General features: G+C 42.5%; 1 protein-coding gene across 1 annotated transcript in view; it reads right to left on the reverse strand.

Moving 5' to 3' along the window:
- LOC139757128 (uncharacterized) overlaps window positions 1-20014 on the reverse strand; it is a 57778-nt gene that overhangs the window by 18647 nt on the left and 19117 nt on the right. Inside the window, exons 6-11 of the mRNA XM_071677229.1 lie at window positions 15929-16063; window positions 15375-15469; window positions 12782-12924; window positions 10321-10582; window positions 8503-8587; window positions 7086-7283 (exon numbers count right to left, since the gene is read on the reverse strand). Of these exons, the coding sequence (XP_071533330.1) occupies window positions 7086-7283; window positions 8503-8587; window positions 10321-10582; window positions 12782-12924; window positions 15375-15469; window positions 15929-16063 (918 nt within the window). The remainder of the gene's footprint in view (window positions 1-7085; window positions 7284-8502; window positions 8588-10320; window positions 10583-12781; window positions 12925-15374; window positions 15470-15928; window positions 16064-20014) is intronic.

Here is a 20014-nt window from a genome sequence, read left to right on the forward strand (position 1 = left end):
CTAGGAAAAGACAACAAAGGCCCCATTCGTTCACACACAGTCTCTAGCTGTCATGCAATAATGCCCGAAACCACAGCTCCCTTTCCACATCCAGGCCCCACACAACTTTCCATGGTTTACCCCAGACGCTTCACATGCCCTGATTCAATCCATTGACAACACGTCGACCCCGGTATACCACATCGATCCAATTCACTCTATTCTTTGCCCGCCTTTCACCCACCTGCATGTTCAGGCCCCGATCACACAAAATCTTTTTCACTCCATCTTTCCACCTCCAGTTTGGTCTCCCACTTCTCGTTCCCTCCACCTCCGACACATATATCCTCTTGGTCAATCTTCCCTCACTCATTCTCTCCATGTGCCCAAACCATTTCAAAACACCCTCTTCTGCTCTCTCAATCACGCTCTTTTTATTTCCACACATCTCTTTTACCCTCACATTCCTTACTCGATCAAACCACCTCACACCACATATTGTCCTCAAACATCTCATTTCCAGTACATCCACCCTCCTGCGCACAACTCTATCCATAGCCCACGCCTCGCAACCATACAACATTGTTGGAACCACTATTCCTTCAAACATACCCATTTTTGCTTTCGGAGCTAATGTTCTCGACTTCCACACATTCTTTAAGGCTCCCAGGATTTTCGCCCCCTCCCCCACCCTATGATTCACTTCCGCTTCCATGGTTCCATCCGCTGCCAGATCCACTGCCAGATATCTAAAACACTTTACTTCCTCCAGTTTTTCTCCATTCAAACTTACCTCCCATTTGACTTGACCCTCAACCCTACTGTACCTAAATATATATATATATATATATATATATATATATATATATATATATATATATATATATATATATATATATATATATATATATATTGTTGGAAAGGATCACAATTTTGCGCGTGATCAAGATATTCCTACAAGTCCACGGGGAAAATGAAACACGAAAAGTTCCCAAGTGCACTTTCGTGTAATAATCACATCATCAGGGGAGACACAAGAGAAGAATATAACAGTCAGTTGATATACATCGAAGAGACGAAGCTAGGACGCCATTTGGACATTTACATTTTTACCAAATAGCGTCCTAGCTTCGTCTCTTCGATGTATATCAACTGACTGTTATATTCCTTTCTTGTGTCTCCCCTGATGATGTGATTATTACACGAAAGTGCACTTGGGAACTTTTCGTGTTTCATTTTCCTCGCGGACTCATAGAATATGGTTTTTTCCCTGGGGATAGGGGAGAAAGAATACTTCCCACGTGTTCCGTGCGTGTTGTAGAAGGCGACTAAAAGCGGGTGGCTGGAAATCCTCCCCTCTCGTTTTTTTTTTAATTTTCCAAAAGAAGGAACAGAGAAGGGGGGCCAGGTGAGGATTTTCCCTCTAAGGCCCAGTCCTCTGTTCTTAACGCTACCTCGCAAATGCGGGAAATTGCGAATAGTATGAAAAAAAAAAAAAAAAAAATATATATATATATATATATATATATATATATATATATATATATATATATATATATATATATATATATATATATATAATAAATTTTGATAGAAAATGTGGAATACAATAACCTGTAACAAAATTATTACCGAACCTAATCTACATCTTTAGTGTTAAAGACAATAACTGGAATTCAAACACTACCCTCGCATGTTACGTGCATACACCTCCTAAAAGCCTTTGACAAACTAGCACATGAGAGATGTCACGTTAAAATCAATTCACACAACATAAGAAATCGAGTCTACACTTGGATAGCGGGCTGGGTGCTATCTATCAACCATCACCAGTGGACAGTTATCATTCATATGCCGCTGTACAAACGTCTGCAATGGCTGTTTGACTCAACTGAAAACGTTACCTGTTTAAATTCTTCATCCTTGGTACAAGAGTTTGGATATGAACGTCGAAGATATTAAATTGATAAATAAGGTCGAGCTGAACTTTTGTGCGAGGCTGCTCAACACAAAACTGCTAGCACAGAGAGGGCAGGCCAGATCCAAATAAAGCTACGATTTCACTCCAATATTGGAGTTTGTGAAGGTAGACTATCATAACTGCTGTAGTTACATCGACTAGAGTAAGGATTCTTAAAGCTTTTCGGTATGTGGACCACAGAGGCACACCCTGTGTCTGTGGACCACATTCACCATGTGACCAATATCATATCGGGTCTGAAATCACAATCAGGAACAGATAATACCACCCGGACCCTTACTAGAGTTAGTAGTGATGATAAGGTTTATATATCCATCAGTGGACCTCCGGGACATAGGCTATGGACCACTAGTTGTCCATGACCATAGGTTAAGAACCCCTGTACTAGAAGAAGGATGGATGTAGGCTCGAATCCTGGTTGCGGCAGTCGGTCCACAGTTAACCCAGCTGTTCATCCATCCTTGTATAATGTTAAGTAAAAGCATTCCACCCTTGTATAATGTTAAGTAAAAGCATTCCACCCTTGTATAATGTTAAGTAAAAGCATTTCGCCTCATTCAAGGCAAAACGTTTTCCCACGAGTATCTATCCGTCTATCATGTTGTCTATATCCTTGAATGACAGTCTGTTCAGGCATTCCTGTCCCCCGTCGGTGCATCTCCCTCAGAATGTTACTAAGGTCTTCCACTCCACATTATCCAGATAATCGCTTGCTGCTCATTCGCTCAGCGTAACTATACCGTTTTAATCATTTCTTATCTAAATCTTCTTATAATCTGAGTACAATGAGTAACTGTATGATTAATTCTGATATTCTCTGCTCGTCTCTCCGATCATCGTCCCGTGGGGTATCCTCTCTGCTCCCTGCGTTATATATCTCTCCTCTCTATCACGGTCCACGTCGCAGCTCCATAAGTTAGGGCAGGTAACAGTATAGCCTGATATATTGTGTCCTCAACACTGGGAGAAATACGAGGCTCTCGAAGGATCAGACTCAGGGCAGCCATGCCTTGGGCGAGTTGAGGAATCCTTCGTCTTCAGTTTCCCCTTGTCCAGATACAGACAATTCTCAGGTATTTAAGTCCTACTACAATCATTAATGTTCGTAGAGCCATAATGACATCTATTTACAACGTCTCTAGATTGAAACTCCATTTCAAGTCTGATTTTAGTCTGTAAGCCATTCTATAATTTGTAAAACTCATGTACACAGATTCCATTAAGTTGATGTTATTGAGATATCTTCCAGAGGACAGTATCATCTGCATCAGGGAATGTATGAATCTGTTCAGCCAGGAATATCACTTGAATTTTGGATATTAACAGATCCATTTACGTAACAAGTAAAAGAGGTAATGTCTCAGGTGTACAGAACTACATTTCCCTAGTCTATGTTGCCACAGATATAGTTGAGGTTTGTGTTGTTTCTACGATTATATATCCTCTTTAAGTCCTGTCTCATCTCTACTCTTTTAATGTCTTTATTTACCACACAGTCAAACTTCAGTGTTACAGGATCACTTTTTCCCACTTGGTGTCATATATATTCTTCAGTATCAGTGATAGTGTGTGTGTGAAGATAAGATCAAGCAATGATGGTATATCAGTCCCTCTAATCCTACTGTGTCCACTGAGACGGTGGTATAAGAATTTTCCTGTACTCACTCCAGAGATTTGTGTCTTTATGACTGCCCATCACAGAGAGGAGCCAAAGTCCCCAAGTCTTTTCTCTTTATAACCGGAATTCCTCATTCTCATTACTGTACCATCTCGATTGCATGTGTATTCTACCGCTACATGTACCATCCTGGTAATTCTCTCATGTTTATTATCGTATATATATATATATATATATATATATATATATATATATATACAGGGTTTGACGTGCTGTCAGTGGATTGAATCAAGGCATGTGAAGCGTCTGGGGTAAACCATGGAAAGCTGTGTAGGTATGTATATTTGCGTGTGTGGACGTGTGTATGTACATGTGTATGGGGGGGGGGGGGGTTGGGCCATTTCTTTCGTCTGTTTCCTTGCGCTACCTCGCAAACGCGGGAGACAGCGACAAAGTATAAAAAAAAAAAAAAAAAAAATATATATATATATATATATATATATATATATATATATATATATATATATATATATATATATCTTATTATTTTTTTATTATACTTTGTCGCTGTCTCCCGCGTTTGCGAGGTAGCGCAAGGAAACAGACGAAAGAAATGGCCCAACCCCCCCCCATAAACATGTATATACATACGTCCACACACGCAAATATACACACCTACACAGCTTTCCATGGTTTACCCCAGACGCTTCACATGCCCTGATTCAATCTACTGACAGCACGTCAACCACGGTATACCACATCGCTCCAATTTACTCTATTCCTTGCCCTCCTTTCACCCTCCTGCATGTTCAGGCCCTGATCACACAAAATCTTTTTCACTCCATCTTTCCACCTCCAATTTGGTCTCCCTCTTCTCCTCGTTCCCTCCACCTCCGACACATATATCCTCTTGGTCAATCTTTCCTTACTCATTCTCTCCATGTGCCCAAACCACTTCAAAACACCCTCTTCTGCTCTCTCAACCACGCTCTTTTTATTTCCACACATCTCTCTCACCCTTACGTTACTCACTCGATCAAACCACCTCACACCACACATTGTCCTCAAACATCTCATTTCCAGCACATCCATCCTCCTGCGCACAACTCTATCCATAGCCCACGCCTCGCAACCATACAACATTGTTGGAACCACTATTCCTTCAAACATACCCATTTTTGCTTTCCGAGATAATGTTCTCGACTTACACACATTCTTCAAGGCTCCCAGGATTTTCGCCCCCTCCCCCACCCTATGATCCACTTCCGCTTCCATGGTTCCATCCGCTGCCAGATCCACTCCCAGATATCTAAAACACTTTACTTCCTCCAGTTTTTCTCCATTCAAACTTACCTCCCAATTGACTTGACCCTCAACCCTACTGTACCTAATTACCTTGCTCTTATCCCACATTTACTCTTAAGTTTCTTCTTTCACACACTTTACCAAACTCAGTCACCAGCTTCTGCAGTTTCTCACATGAATCAGCCACCAGCGCTGTATCATCAGCGAACAACAACTGACTCACTTCCCAAGCTCTCTCATCCCCAACAGATTTCATACTTGCCCCTCTTTCCAAAACTCTTGCATTCACCTCCCTAACAACCCCATCCATAAACAATTCAAACAACCATGGAGACATCACACACCCCTGCCGCAAACCTACATTCACTGAGAACCAATCACTTTCCTCTCTTCCTACACGTACACATGCCTTACATCCTCGATAAAAACTTTTCACTGCTTCTAACAACTTGCCTCCTACACCATATATTCTTAATACCTTCCACAGAGCATCTCTATCAACTCTATCATATGCCTTCTCCAGATCCATAAATGCTACATACAAATCCATTTGCTTTTCTAAGTATTTCTCACATACATTCTTCAAAGCAAACACCTGATCCACACATCCTCTACCACTTCTGAAACCACACTGCTCTTCCCCAGTCTGATGCTCTGTACATGCCTTCACCCTCTCAATCAATACCCTCCCATATAATCTACCAGGAATACTCAACAAACTTATACCTCTGTAATTTGAGCACTCACTCTATCCCCTTTGCCTTTCTACAATGGCACTATGCACGCATTCCACCAATCCTCAGGCACCTCACCATGAGTCATACATACATTAAATAGCCTTACCAACCAGTCAATAATACAGTCACCCCCTTTTTTAATAAATTCCACTGCAATACCATCTAAACCTGCTGCCTTGCCGGCTTTCATCTTCCGCAAAGCTTTTACTACCTCTTCTCTGTTTACCAAATCATTTTCCCTAACCCTCTCACTTTGCACATCACCTCGACCAAAACACCCTATATCTGCCACTCTATCATCAAACATATTCAACAAACCTTCAAAATGCTCACTCCATCTCCTTCTCACATCACCACTACTTGTTATCACCTCCCCATTTGCTCCCTTCACTGAAGTTCCCATTTGCTCCCTTGTCTTACGCACTTTATTTACCTCCTTCCAGAACATCTTTTTATTCTACCTAAAATTTAATGATATATATATATATATATATATATATATATATATATATATATATATATATATATATATATATATATATATATATATATATATATATATATATCCCTGGGGATAGGGGAGAAAGAATACTTCCCACGTATTCCCTGCGTGTCATAGAAGGCGACTAAAAGGGGAGGGAGCAGGGGGCTGGAAATCCTCCCCTCTCGTTTTTTTTTTTTTAATTTTCCAAAAGAAGGAACAGAGAAGGGGGCCAGCTGAGGATATTCCCTCAAAGGTCCAGTCCTCTGTTCTTAACGCTACCTCGCTAACGCGGGAAATGGCGAATAGTATGAAAGGTATGTGTGTGTGTGTGTGTGTGTGTGTGTGTGTGTGTGTGTGTGTGTGATTACTGTGTGATTACTATTTGTGTGCTACGCGAAGAGTTTTACATTCGTATTGCCCTGTCCCTTAACCTTATGTATATGTACCACGTCTCTATTTCTATGTATATATATGCACTTAAACATACATACACTCACGCATTCGAAGCCAAAGTACCCATGAATCGACTAGCCCAGAGGGGAGGATGAACGCTTGGGTTGAGTGTGGGCCGGCTGCCACGCGCGGGACACGAACCCATGCGGTTTGGACCCCGGGCTGACCCATGATGACTCGTGGTCAGTAACGCTAACTCTACACTACACTGTGTGTGTGTGTGTGTGTGTGTGTGTGTGTGTGTGTGTGTGTGTGTGTGTGTGTGTGTGTGACTATCACGTTTTCATTACCATTGTTTGCTCCGGGAAGAGAGTTTTACCATCATGTTGCCCGTTCCTTAACCTTGCATAATCATATGTACTATGTCTTCATTATTATGTGCATTTACATGTAGGCCGCTCAGTACGTGAAAAGATGGAAGCTTTTGAATCAACGCAGATGAAAAGAAACACGTAACTAACCGTTCAAACAGCCTCAGAGGAACCCAGTGGTCTGATGCTATTTGATTGACCGGCCGACAGCCCATACCTGTCCACTCGCACATGAAGGGATGGAGCTCGGAGCAGTCGACAGCTGTGGCCTCCTTTTCTCTCCTCACCACACAGTCCAGATCCTCTGTGTTGCTGGCGTTGAGGTCCAACAGAGTCCAGGGGTTGAAGTAAGAATCCGTGAAGCTTCCCTCTGTTTCTAGGTCGTCCACGCCAATGTACATCTCCGTCCCTGAGCCTGCAGAAGGTGGGAGACAAATGGGTGTATGCTATGTTAGATGTTGGGTGAGTACATGATAGACAGACGAATTAACATTTTAACGTAATTTTTGGGCTAGTGGCTGCTAGGTGGATAGCTGTGGAAAAGGTGGATACTTGGGACGTGGATGTGGATTTTATATGTGGATACCAAGAGTATGTTCAGTAAATATACTGGGGTAGTCAGTGTTAAAGGACTGGGAGTCCGTGGTCTATATTTAGGATGGTGAGTATCATACATAGGGGACGAAAGGTATCAGAATGATGACCAATACTTACAAGTACGACAGTGTGAGGATGAGAATACACCTAGCCGTCATCCCGAGGTTTGATCTTGTCGAGTATGAGAAGTATGTAGGATACGGGGATAGTAAGATGATAATAAACAGCACCTTAAAGATAGGTAGGCAGTGTATACTCTCTTGATTTCGTCTTGAATTTGCTAAGCTCCTAGTATGCGAACCAATAGTAAAGACCAGTTTCTTATGAGAGACTTGCTTATGCCAAAACTTACATTCTGAGTAACACATACAGTGATGATAAGGAGCCAGACTCCTGTCTTTCCCCAAAGCTTCCTCTTCATCACTGGTAAATATGTAATACAATTGCATTAATCTCTCATAGTTTATGCTGTGGTAACAGGAACACCTCATATCCACTTACTTTCATGTGTATCTAACGCTTTTATGAGAGATTGCTCATGGGACTCAACTAACAGGGCCAATGACAGTCACGCTTCACAGCGCCTCATGATGTAACGTGAGGTCTACATGAAGAATCCATCTTTGGCAGAACTTATTCAACAAGGCAACAGCAGACTGATGTACATGACCTACAACACAATTAGCAAGCTTTGAAGGAGATAAAGTTTTTGTATTGAAAATATGAATATTCCAGTATCACACGTCACACTGCTGGTAACTGCTGTTACGAACACAGCACAGCTGGTAACTGCTGTTACAACCACAGCACAGTGGTAACTCCTGTTACGACCACAAGCACAGCTGGTAACGGCTGTTACAGCCACAGCGCAGCTGGTAATTGCTGTTACAACCACAGCACAGCTGGTAACAGCTGTTACGGCCACAGCACAGCTGGTAACGGCTGTTACGGCCACAGCACAGCCGCGGGAGTATGGCACCGGCCGTATATATTGCTGGTCTGGTGATCAGCAGTGATCAAGGTGACACGCGACTTACTGAGTCTCATGAGGGTCAGCAGGAACAGGTCGGTGGAGATGTCATTCAGGGCGGCGAGGCGCGACCCTCGCCCGGCACACGATACCTGCAGGAGGCAATGAAGGAGACACTGAGTGACTGATGAGTTTTCGAGTCGAAATCTATACTTTAAGACAACAAAAGGAACAGTGATAGAAATGCACCGCTTAGACTTTTGGGTTAAGTACATAAAGTACGTGGCAATCAGAGTATAGTAGTGCATTACATAAAGTATGTGGTAATCAGGGTATAGTAGTGTATTACGTACAGTATGTGGTAATCAGGGTATAGTAGTGTATTACATAAAGTATGTGGTAATCAGAGTATAGTAGTGCATTACATAAAGTATGTGGTAATCAGGGTATAGTAGTGTATTACGTACAGTATGTGGTAATCAGGGTATAGTAGTGTATTACGTACAGTATGTGGTAATCAGGGTATAGTAGTGTATTACGTACAGTATGTGGTAATCAGGGTATAGTAGTGCATTACATAAAGTATGTGGTAATCAGAGTATAGTAGTGTATTACATAAAGTATGTGGTAATCAGAGTATAGTAGTGTATTACGTACAGTATGTGGTAATCAGAGTATAGTAGTGTATTACGTACAGTATGTGGTAATTAGAGTATAGTAGTGTATTACGTACAGTATGTGGTAATCAGAGTATAGTAGTGTATTACATAAAGTATGTGGTAATCAGAGTATAGTAGTGTATTACGTACAGTATGTGGTAATCAGAGTATAGTAGTGTATTACGTACAGTATGTGGTAATCAGAGTATAGTAGTGTATTACGTACAGTATGTGGTAATCAGAGTATAGTAGTGTATTACGTACAGTATGTGGTAATCAGAGTATAGTAGTGTATTACGTACAGTATGTGGTAATCAGAGTATAGTGGTGTATTACGTACAGTATGTGGTAATTAGAGTACAGAGCTTTGTCATACATCCAGCCATGGCACAAGGAGCGCGGTACAACAAGGACTAACCCGTCACAGTAGCACATCTGCCTCGCTGCTCCACGTCATTCATGATATATGAACCTCTTAAACCCGTAGGCACGATGGTGCGGGCCCCTTGCATTATGTACGATAGCCTAGCCTTTGATCCGATCCTTAAGAACCAGATTAAAGGAGACGCCACCATAGCCAAGGACTGTATGATCCTCATCAGGGTAGCTTACATCTCAAATGACATGGCCAGACTTCCAACTCAACTTACTACACGTGTTTTGACCCAGAAGACACTAAGGTTCCGCTCTGAGAGAGACTGACTGACCACAATGTGGTGTAAAACCCCACTGAACACTTGCATATTAAGCCATTTGGTCCTTTGGTGACTTACCTGGGCCTGCCACAGTGACATTTTGCCCAGATATTGTAACTCTTGTGGGTCTTGTACAATGACCCACACATCATTGGCACAGTAACTTACTTTAGCCCTGCTACTGTGACCGACGTAAGCTTAGTATAGTGAGCTACTCAAGCCCAGTATAGTGACCTACTTAAACCCTGGTAATGTGACCTATTTAAGCCCAGTAAAGTGACCAACTTAAGCCCAGTTTAGTGACTTACTATAGGAAAAGTGCCTCAGTCTTAGAATAGTAACCTACTTTATCCCTGATATGGTGACCTACCTTAGTCCTAGCCCAGTGACCTACATTAATCCTAGCCCAGTGACCTACATTAATCCTAGCCCAGTGACCTACCTTAGTCCTAGCCCAGTGACCTACTTCAGTCATGGTGTAATGACCCACTCGAATCCTGGTAAGGTGACCCACTCGACACAGCGACCCACCTCCGCCTCATGGTGGGTTTTGGGCTCGTCAACGAACATGAAACACCGGCCCATGTGAGACGTGAAGTTCTCTGGGCAGAAGTGGTCCCAGTAGGGGAGCTTGGAACCTGGCGTGTACAGGCATATGTAGGCGTCCTTGGGCTGTGTGCAGTGCGAGGAGAGCCACACACCGGGGCTGCTCACGTTCCGGTAAGCACAGTCCGTCCCCGGCTGTGGATGCGAGGCGTCCCACATATCCACGAAGGTACTATTGAAAGTAGCGCTGTAGAACAAGAGTAAAGTGAACATAGTCATGCTTTACAGAGTGGTAACAGCCCATCAGTCAACGTCCATCGCCAAATTGCGTGGGATGATGGGAAGTGGTGGTTCAGAAGAATATTTGGCTTCGACCTTACCATCCCTAGCAACATGGACCTCGTCCTCACTACAGCATCATAGAGTGGCTCGTCATACAACATAGATCTGAACTCATGACTCACTTGTGGTGGGAGATTAATACGCTTATAAGTGATACGTAAATGTCATAGTGTGCCACTTTATCTGTGGATCAATCGACTTTCCTTACAATTATCGAGGTTCCTACAATTATCTAAACTGATGTACGAAAAGAAATCCTCACGATTCAGCAGAGGCGGGCAGTGGGCTTCTTACCCAAATACATATCTAGTTTCAATATTACTTCGAGACGATGACTTATGGTATGTATAATTCTTTTTCTCTATTTTTGAAATCTATTTTAAGCGTTTCATTGTTCTTTATCACTCTCTCTCTTAGCTACTCCATTTTCTTTTTTCATTTGGTTTTAAAGAATCCTAGAATATAAAACTTATGATAATATATGCTGGAGGAAGCAATCACACGTACATGTTCGACCTCGTAGTGTGTGCACATTCTTAAGAATTCGAAACATTCGCGGGGAGACGGCTCGTCAGTGTCCAGGCTGCTCACTCTACCTTTCCAATTATCAATCGTCAGTGATCGTGACCAGAGTTGCAAATTTCTTTCAAAACAAAATACACTGAAGCAGTGTATTGCCTCAGTGTTCTTCGAACTTTCATGTGAATGACAGGCAGAGATTTCGTTCTGACAGACGATACGTCACTGAAACTGTTATGAAGACAAGAAAAACGAAATTTATGAGGAGGTTCCTTCCTCTTGTAGTCCGAGGGTTGATCCTGCTGGTTGAGATAAGGTTTGGTTGGTTGAGTGGTTTAGGTTGAGTGGTTGAACTGTTCTAATCCCGCATTCTACCCAGATTTCAAAGCCTTCCTTGATTTTGTCTTTTCTCTAACTAATGATTTGTGAATGAATCGACCTACTTAAACAGAGATACGTAACAGTTGCTAATGGTTCACGTATTCATGTAACAGTACCACTCGACATTCCTTACTGAAGCTTCATTGATGATCTGCCACTATAAGCAGGTATGTGTTGTCTGCAGGTTGCTCGAACGCTGGCCACTTTGGTCTCGGCGGAGTAGTCAAGAGATGGCTATGTGAGGTGTGGGGGAGGGGGAGGGGGGTGTGAGACGGCTATGTGAGGTGTGGGGGTGCGAGACGGCTATGTGAGATGTTGGGGGTGTGAGACGGCTATGTGAGGTGAGGGGGGGTGCGAGACGGGAGCTGATGGTCAGAAACTTATCTGCTAGTGTTCACTGTGTGAGGGAACTCTTTGAAGAATCTGTCTCATTTATTAAAGAGCATAAAGGGCCATAGTATTTGGAACCAGACCTACACGACTACAGAGAACCTGACCTATGAAACCCATGACCTCAAAGAAACCATTGTTTACATGGACGTTAAAGGTTCTCCACATCTCTACGAGACCCTCCTATATAATCATCTAGATTCCTACGTCTCGTTGCCGAGAGATACGCCAATATCAATGCGTGTTTCTGATGTGTCAAGATAGAGAGAGATCCTCTCTCTGCGTATCCGATTTATATAATCGGATACAGTAAGTCGATTAATCCATATGACACGAGGAAAGTGAATATTTACCCACTTGTTATACCTAACTTACACTCTGGGTGTTCTATAATCATCCTTGGATGATTACAATAAGTGAGTGAGTTCCTTATCTGTATATGACTGCGAACGCTACCACTGTGCACAACTGTATCACAGAGTCTTTTAACAAGATTCATCGGAGTGAAGTGATAAGAAAAATTCTTTTGCCTCACCTATCTTTGAATTTCGGAGACAATCTATTCATGAAGTACGGACTCGTCAGTACATATCCAGATAGATAAATACGCTAGGAAAGAGAAGGGATTGCTAGAATTATCAGGTGGCATTTGATGATTCTAGATCATCCCCTATATGAATGGCTACCTCTAGTAAGCCTATTCTTGTAGCAGCCTCTTGGCCAAATTCTCTAGCATCATAGCATCCTACAGCGGCATCATCGCTGGCTGGTGGAGTCGTTCTAACTGTTTCGCACTTGACGCCTCTGGACTCACCTGCTGAGCCAGCCAGAGGCAGTGCGAGAGAGACCAGCCCAGGTGGTGGAGGCGTCGAGCAAGTCAGCCCAGGAGGTGAAGAAACTGGCCGTCAACACGCTGCTCTCTAAAGCCAGACGACCGTGCTCCTGTGCACACAGCACCTGGACACGGAGAGACGTATGGTATGAAACACACACTCGGGAAAGAACGTAAAGAAAACATGAATAAGGACGAAAATTTGATAGCAGTCAAGGAACACTCAGAATGGGACATAAAGCAGCGTTTCTCAGACACAGGCAAGTAATAATTGACAAAAAAAAAAAAAACAATGGATTTCAACTATCAGGAGACAGACTGGGGCGCTCAGGGGGGGGGGGGGGAATTTAGATTCTTATGGATGTATAGGGTCGTAGAGACAAGTTCTCAGAGTATATATAGCAAAGAATTTCCAACTCTAGCATGTCAGTAAACATACCCGGATCGGAGTGACTGACACACCTACATTACTATATATCTCATCCTCACACATAGAAACTGAGTATATCACGTATGATACAATAACTGCATATGATGATAATGCAATGCTAAAGTGAATCATTTGGTAAATAAGGATGTTAAGAGAACAGAGACGAGACAAGATATAAAGGAGATGTATAAGCGTGAAAGCTTCACAAAACTCAATAGTTTCAGTGGTTACATGAACTGGGGAATTGAGGAGAGTAGGAGACAACCAGGGTATTGTGGTGAAAGATTTTGCGGTATTTACTACGGAGGAGTTGGGACAGCGGTACCGTACCTCGAGCCTCAGGTAAGGAGGAAAGGTTAAGAAAGAGTGAGGAGCGATTCAACGAAAGTCAAAAAGAATAGGAGCTTCGGGATGTACCGTAACGAAGTTATAGGCGACGCTCCAGCCATTTGCAAGGTATAAGAGAGCAAGAAGCGAACACAGGACACGAAAGGAGGAACAAAGAAACTTTGAGGAGAATATTGTGGACAAGGCAGCAGAAAATATAAAACTTTTCTGTTTATTTTTGGGAGTGAATTGTCAGTTCAAGAACAATTAATCAGGCTGAGGCGTTGCAGAGGATGCTGTAAAGATATGCGAGAAAAATCCACGACCAGAGCAAAAGAGTTCACACAATCGAACTGTCACCGGGAAGGTGGAACAGGGAAGGGGTATTAGAAAGTGTTGAAATACCGAGAGAAGACGTTAACTTAGGAAGGTTCATCATATGTGCTCAAGGTATGTGCAGATACACATGATAAATCATTGGAAATGCTATTCGAAGATACCACGGGGAAAAGTAGACCAAGGGAGTGGAAAAGAATAAATGCAATATAAATAACAAGATGGAGAAGAAGCACTGAACTATACCCTTCTCCAAGACGAGTATTAGCTTTTAAAGATAATAATCAGAAAGCAAATGGATAACTCACTGTAGAGAAGAAATTACCTGGATGAGAAACAACACATGTTTTAGATGATCACGTGTAATGAGCCTTTCGGACACCTAAGAGAGAACAAGCTCTGTTTTAGATAAAATAAAAGGATGGCAATTGCTTGTATCTGGACTGTCAGAAAGCGTTTGACACTGCTTGCATAGGAAGATGGTTAAGACTGATCACCAAACTGGAACAAGGGGAGATTCCTTCAATGGGCAGATTATTTCAGTAGAAGAGAACAAAAGAGGAGCCCCATCTCGAAAAGGGCCGCAGGGTTTTTCACTGGGGCCATTACTCTTCTTGATCCATGTGGATGACCTACCAGAAGGATTAGCCTAATACCTGAATGTATTTGCAGATGATGAAAGTGATGAAAGAAGAGGGCTGAACTTCACTTACAAGGGACCTAGGCAGTCTCTGAAGTTGGTCTGACAATTGGCTGATGAAATTCAACCCAAATGAATTCAATGAGAATTGGTCACTGCCAAAGAAGACCTCCATATGAATATCTTCTATCAGGAAAACAACCTGTAGGAATCTGTGTGTGAGAGAGACCTGAGAGATGACATCGTCACCTTCCTATCGGCCGCGTCTCGCCTGATGACGACTGTTACAGAGATCAATTGCTTGCTAACAACTATTAGAATTGCTTTTAAGTTCATGGGTAAGGAAATTTTCGCAAAGCTAGTTACGTCCTACATAAGGCCAAAACAAGAATAGGCTGTACTCAAGTCTGGTCATCGCATCGAAAGAAGCACAAAGAGATGACAGAGAAGGTAGCAAAGGAGGTACCAGAATTAAGAGAGATGAATTATAGGAAAAAGCTAGAGGCCTTAACTTTGCCCAGTGTGGAAAACAGAAGAGTAAGGCGTGACCTGATCACAACCATTAAGTCAATAAATGAGCCGTTGTACGAAAGATGTAGAAAATAGAATCCAGAAAACATTATATGAAATTAAGCAAAAAACTTGTTAAAAAAAGAAAATGGTGTGAAGAAGTTGACGGTTGAATGGGTTCAAGAGATGCAAAACCCCCTCCTCGTACAGTACAAATAGATAAGCACAAACTCAGCCTTGGCGACAGTGACCGTGTGAATGCAGAACTCACTTGACCTGTGGGGAAAGCGAGTGTCGTAGAAGGCAAAAGACAGAGATGATTCGTGACATACCTCAGCCTCTGGGAAGGTGACGGGAGATTTAGGTTTCACTAGCATGTAGCAGCTGCCCTGGTAGAGTATGTAGCTGTAGGGACACTTGGGCGCCTCTGCCAAGGGTAGTGGAAAGAGGAAAGTGTCATAAGTGAGGGAGCTTATCAACAAGTAGTGGAACTATTTACTTAAAGAAATATGTATCGTGCACAATAAATATGTATGTAAGTATCTCCCTAGATCTTCCACGAATACATATTTCCGATACATTATACAGTATATGTATACATTATACAGGAAAGCATCCCTCTGTTATATAACGTATTTCGTGGAATATTGTATTTTGATATACAGATCTTGAAGGATGCTGTCTGTGCTTCAGCCAAAATGCCTGTTGCGTATTCAGTCCAGCATGTAGTAGCGTCGTAAACGCTTCAAATATCATTTTGCGTCTATCAAAAAAAGTCTTAAAAGAATTCAAATCAGAGCTCCGCTTATAAGGACATTCAGTGTAACTACGACATTAAATATGAATTCATGACTCCCTGAATGTGTTCTTAGACACTTGAGCTCACCTGGGTCGACCATACAGATGAAGTGGGCGGTTGTGGAGCAGTTCATGCTGGCTAGGCTGTACGGAGGGATAGTCGAGCCCTCCAGACCCATGCACTCTCCCCGGTCAACAAACGGTTCCCCGTTAGCCAAGGGCACTACCACAGAGAAATGAAGTTGGTTAGCGAACATGGGAAGATAATGTGAACAGTGTCTGTATAACTGACTGAACGAGACCATAATATGCTACGATTAGTTTGGGTAATAATGAAAATATAAGACCGTTTTATACATAATACATTATCTATAATCACCCTTCTATAAGGGAGCCCTGGTGTTACTCAAGGACTCTTCTTGAAGGCTACGCTGCTTGAGTGAAATTAACGATGATACAATCTCGTCGAGGTGACTTTTCACCCGCTGTGCAACCTCGAGGAGACGGAGTTCGGTATATATATATATATATATATATATATATATATATATATATATATATATATATATATATATATATATATATATATATTTTTTTCATACTATTCGCCATTTCCCGCGATAGCGAGGTAGCGTCAAGAACAGAGGACTGGGCCTTTGAGGGAATATCCTCACCTGGACCTCTTCTCTGTTCCTTCTTTTGGAAAACTAAGAAAAAAAAAAAAAAAAAAAAAAAACGAGAGGGGAGGATTTCCAGCCCCCCGCTCCCTTCCCTTTTAGTCGCCTTCTACGACACGCAGGGAATACGTGGGAAGTATTCTTTCTCCCCTATCCCCAGGAAATATATATATATATATATATATATATATATATTTTTTTTTTTTTTTTTTTTTTCATACTATTCGCCATTTCCCGCGTTAGCAAGGTAGCGTTAAGAACAGAGGACTGGACCTTTGAGGGAACATCCTCACCTGGCCCCCTTCTCTGTTCCTTCTTTTGGAAAATTAAAAAAAAACTGAGAGAGGAGGATTTCCAGCCCCCCGCTCCCTTCCCTTTTAGTCGCCTTCTACGACACGCAGGGAATACGTGGGAAGTATTCTTTCTCCCCTATCCCCAGGGGAGAAATATATATATATATATATTTTTTTTTTTTTTTTATACTTTGTCGCTGTCTCCCGCGTTTGCGAGGTAGCGCAAGGAAACAGACGAAAGAAATGGCCCCCCCCCCCCCCCATACACATGTACATACACACGTCCACACACGCAAATATACATACCTACACAGCTTTCCATGGTTTACCCCAGACGCTTCACATGCCTTGATTCACTCCACTGACAGCACGTCAACCCCTGTATACCACATCGCTCCAATTCACTCTATTCCTTGCCCTCCTTACACCCTCCTGCATGTTCAGGCCCCGATCACACAAAATCTTTTTCACTCCATCTTTCCACCTCCAATTTGGTCTCCCTCTTCTCCTCGTTCCCTCCACCTCCGACACATATATCCTCTTATATATATATATATATATATATATGCACGAGACCGGGTTATAGTGACGGGTGATTTCAATGAGAGGTGAGTAATGTGGCAGTTGAGGGAATAATTGGTATACATGGGGTGTTCAGTGTTGTAAATGGAAACGGTGAGGAGTTTGTAGATTTGTGCACCGAAAAACGACTGGTGATTGGGAATACCTGGTTTGAAAAGAGAGATATACATAAGTATACATATAAAAGTAAGAGATCATTACTGGATTACGTGTTAATTGATAGGCGCGTGAAAGAGACACTTTTGGATGTTAATGTGCTGAGAGGGGCAATTGGAGGGATGTCTGATCATTATCTTGTGGAGGCAAAGGTGAAGATTTGTAGAGGTATTCAGAAAAGAAGCGAGAATGTTGGGGTGAAGAGAGTGGTGAGAGTAAGTGACTTGGAAACGAGACTTGTGTGAGGAAGAACCAGGAGAGACTAAGTACAGAATGGAAAAAGGTGAGAGCAAATGACGAAAGGGGAATGGGGAGGAATGGGATGTAGTTAGGGAAACAGTGATGGCTTGCGCAAAAGATGCCTGTGGCATGAGAAAAGTGGTAGGTGGACAGATTAGAAAGGGTAGAGAGTGGTGGGACGAAGAAGAAAGATTGTTAGTTAAAGAAAAGAGAGAGGCATTTGGACGATTTGTGCAGGGAAGTAGTGGACATGACTGGGAGATGTATAAAAGAAAGAGGCAGGAGGTCAAGAGAAAGGTGCAAGAGGTGAAAAAGAGGGCAAATGAGAGAGTATCATTAGATTTTTGGGAGAATAAAAAGATGTTTTGGAGGGAGATAAATAAAGTGCGTAAGACGAGAACAAATGGGATCATCGGTGAAGGGGACTAATGAGAAGGCAATAACAATTAGTGGTAAAGTGAGGAGATCGAGTGAGTATTTTCAGGGTTTGTTGAACGTGTTTCACGATAGAGTGGCAGATACAGGGTGTTTTGGTCGAGGTGGTGTGCGAAGTGAGAGGGTCATGGAGAATAGTTTGGTAAACTTGGTAAACAGAGAAGACACAGTGAAAGCTTTGCGGAAGATGAAAGCCGGCAAGGCGGCGGGTTTGGATGGTATTGCTGTGGAATTTATTAAAAAAAGGGGGTGACTATGTTCTTGACTGGTTGGTAAGGATATTAAGTTTATGTATGGTTCATGGTGAAGTGCCTGAGGACTGGCAGAATGCATGCATAGTGTCATTGTACAAAGGCTAAGAGGACAGAGTTGTGTTCAAATTACAGAGGTATAAGTTTGTTGAGTATTCCTGGGAAATTATATGGGAGGGTGTTGATTGAGAGGGTGAAGGCATGAACAGAACATCAGACTGGGGAAGAGCAGTTTGGTTTCAGAAGTGGTAGAGGATGTGTGGATCAGGTGTTTACTTGGAAGAATGTACGCGAGAAATACTTTAAAAAACAGATGGATTTGTATGTACCATTTCTGGATCTGGAGAAGGCATATGACAGAGTTGATATAGATGCTCTGTGGAAGATATTAAGAGTATAGGGTGCGGGAAGTAAGTTGCTAGAAGCAGTGACAAGTTTTCATCAAGGATGTAAGGCATGTGTAAGAGTAGTAAGAGGGGAAAGTGATTGGTTCTCTGTGAATGTCGGTTTGCGGCAGGGGTGCGTGATGTCTCCATGGTTGTTTGATTTGTTTATGGATGGGGTTAACAAGAGTTTTGGAGAGAGGTGCAAGTATGCACTCTGGTTGAGGATGAGAGGGCTTGGGAAGTCAGTTGTTGTTCGCTGATGATACAGCAGAGGTGGCTGATTCGGGAGAGAAACTGCAGAAGCTGGTGACTGAGTTTGGTAAAGTGTGTGAAAGAAGAAAGCTGAGAGTAAAAGTGAATAAGAGCAAGGTTATTAGGTTCAGTAGGGTTGAGGGACAGGTTAATTGGGAGGTAAGTTTGAATGCAGAAAAACTGGAGGAAGTGAAGTGTTTCAGGTATCTGGGAGTGGATTTAGCAGCGGATGGAACCATGGAAGCGGAAGTGAGTCACAGGGTGGAGGAGGGGGTGAATATTCTGGGAGCGTTGAAGAATGTGTGGAAGGCGAGAACGTTATCTCGGAGAGCAAAAATGGCTATGTTTGAAGGATTAGTGGTTCCAGCTATATATAGGGTTGTGCAGAGAAGGGTTGATGTGTTGGAAATGAAATGTTTGAGGACAATATGTGGTGTGGGGTGGTTTGATCAAGTAAGTAATGAAAGGGTAAGAGACATGTGTGGTAATAAAAAGTGTGGTTGAGAGCAGAAGAGGGTGTATTGAAATGGTTTGGTCACATGGAGAAAATGAGCGAGAAAAGATTGACAAAGAGGATAAATGTGTCTGAGGTAGAGGGAACGAGAAGTGAGAGACCAAATTGAATGTGCAGGGATGGAGTGAAAAAGATGTTGAGCGATCGGGGCCTGAACATGCAGGAAGGTGAAAGGCGTGCAAGGAATAGAGCGAATTGAAACAATGTGGTATACCGGGGTCGACGTGCCGTTAGTGAATCGAATCAGGGCATGTGAAGCGTCTGGGGTAAGCCATGGAAAGTTTTGTGGGGACTGGATGTGGAAAGGGAGATGTGGTCTCGGTGCATTACACATGACACCTAGAGACCGAGTGTGAACGAATGTGGCCTTTGTAGTCTTTTCCTAGCT

This window comes from Panulirus ornatus, chromosome 24, assembly GCF_036320965.1.
Source record: "Panulirus ornatus isolate Po-2019 chromosome 24, ASM3632096v1, whole genome shotgun sequence".
In the NCBI taxonomy this organism is placed as follows: domain Eukaryota; kingdom Metazoa; phylum Arthropoda; class Malacostraca; order Decapoda; family Palinuridae; genus Panulirus; species Panulirus ornatus.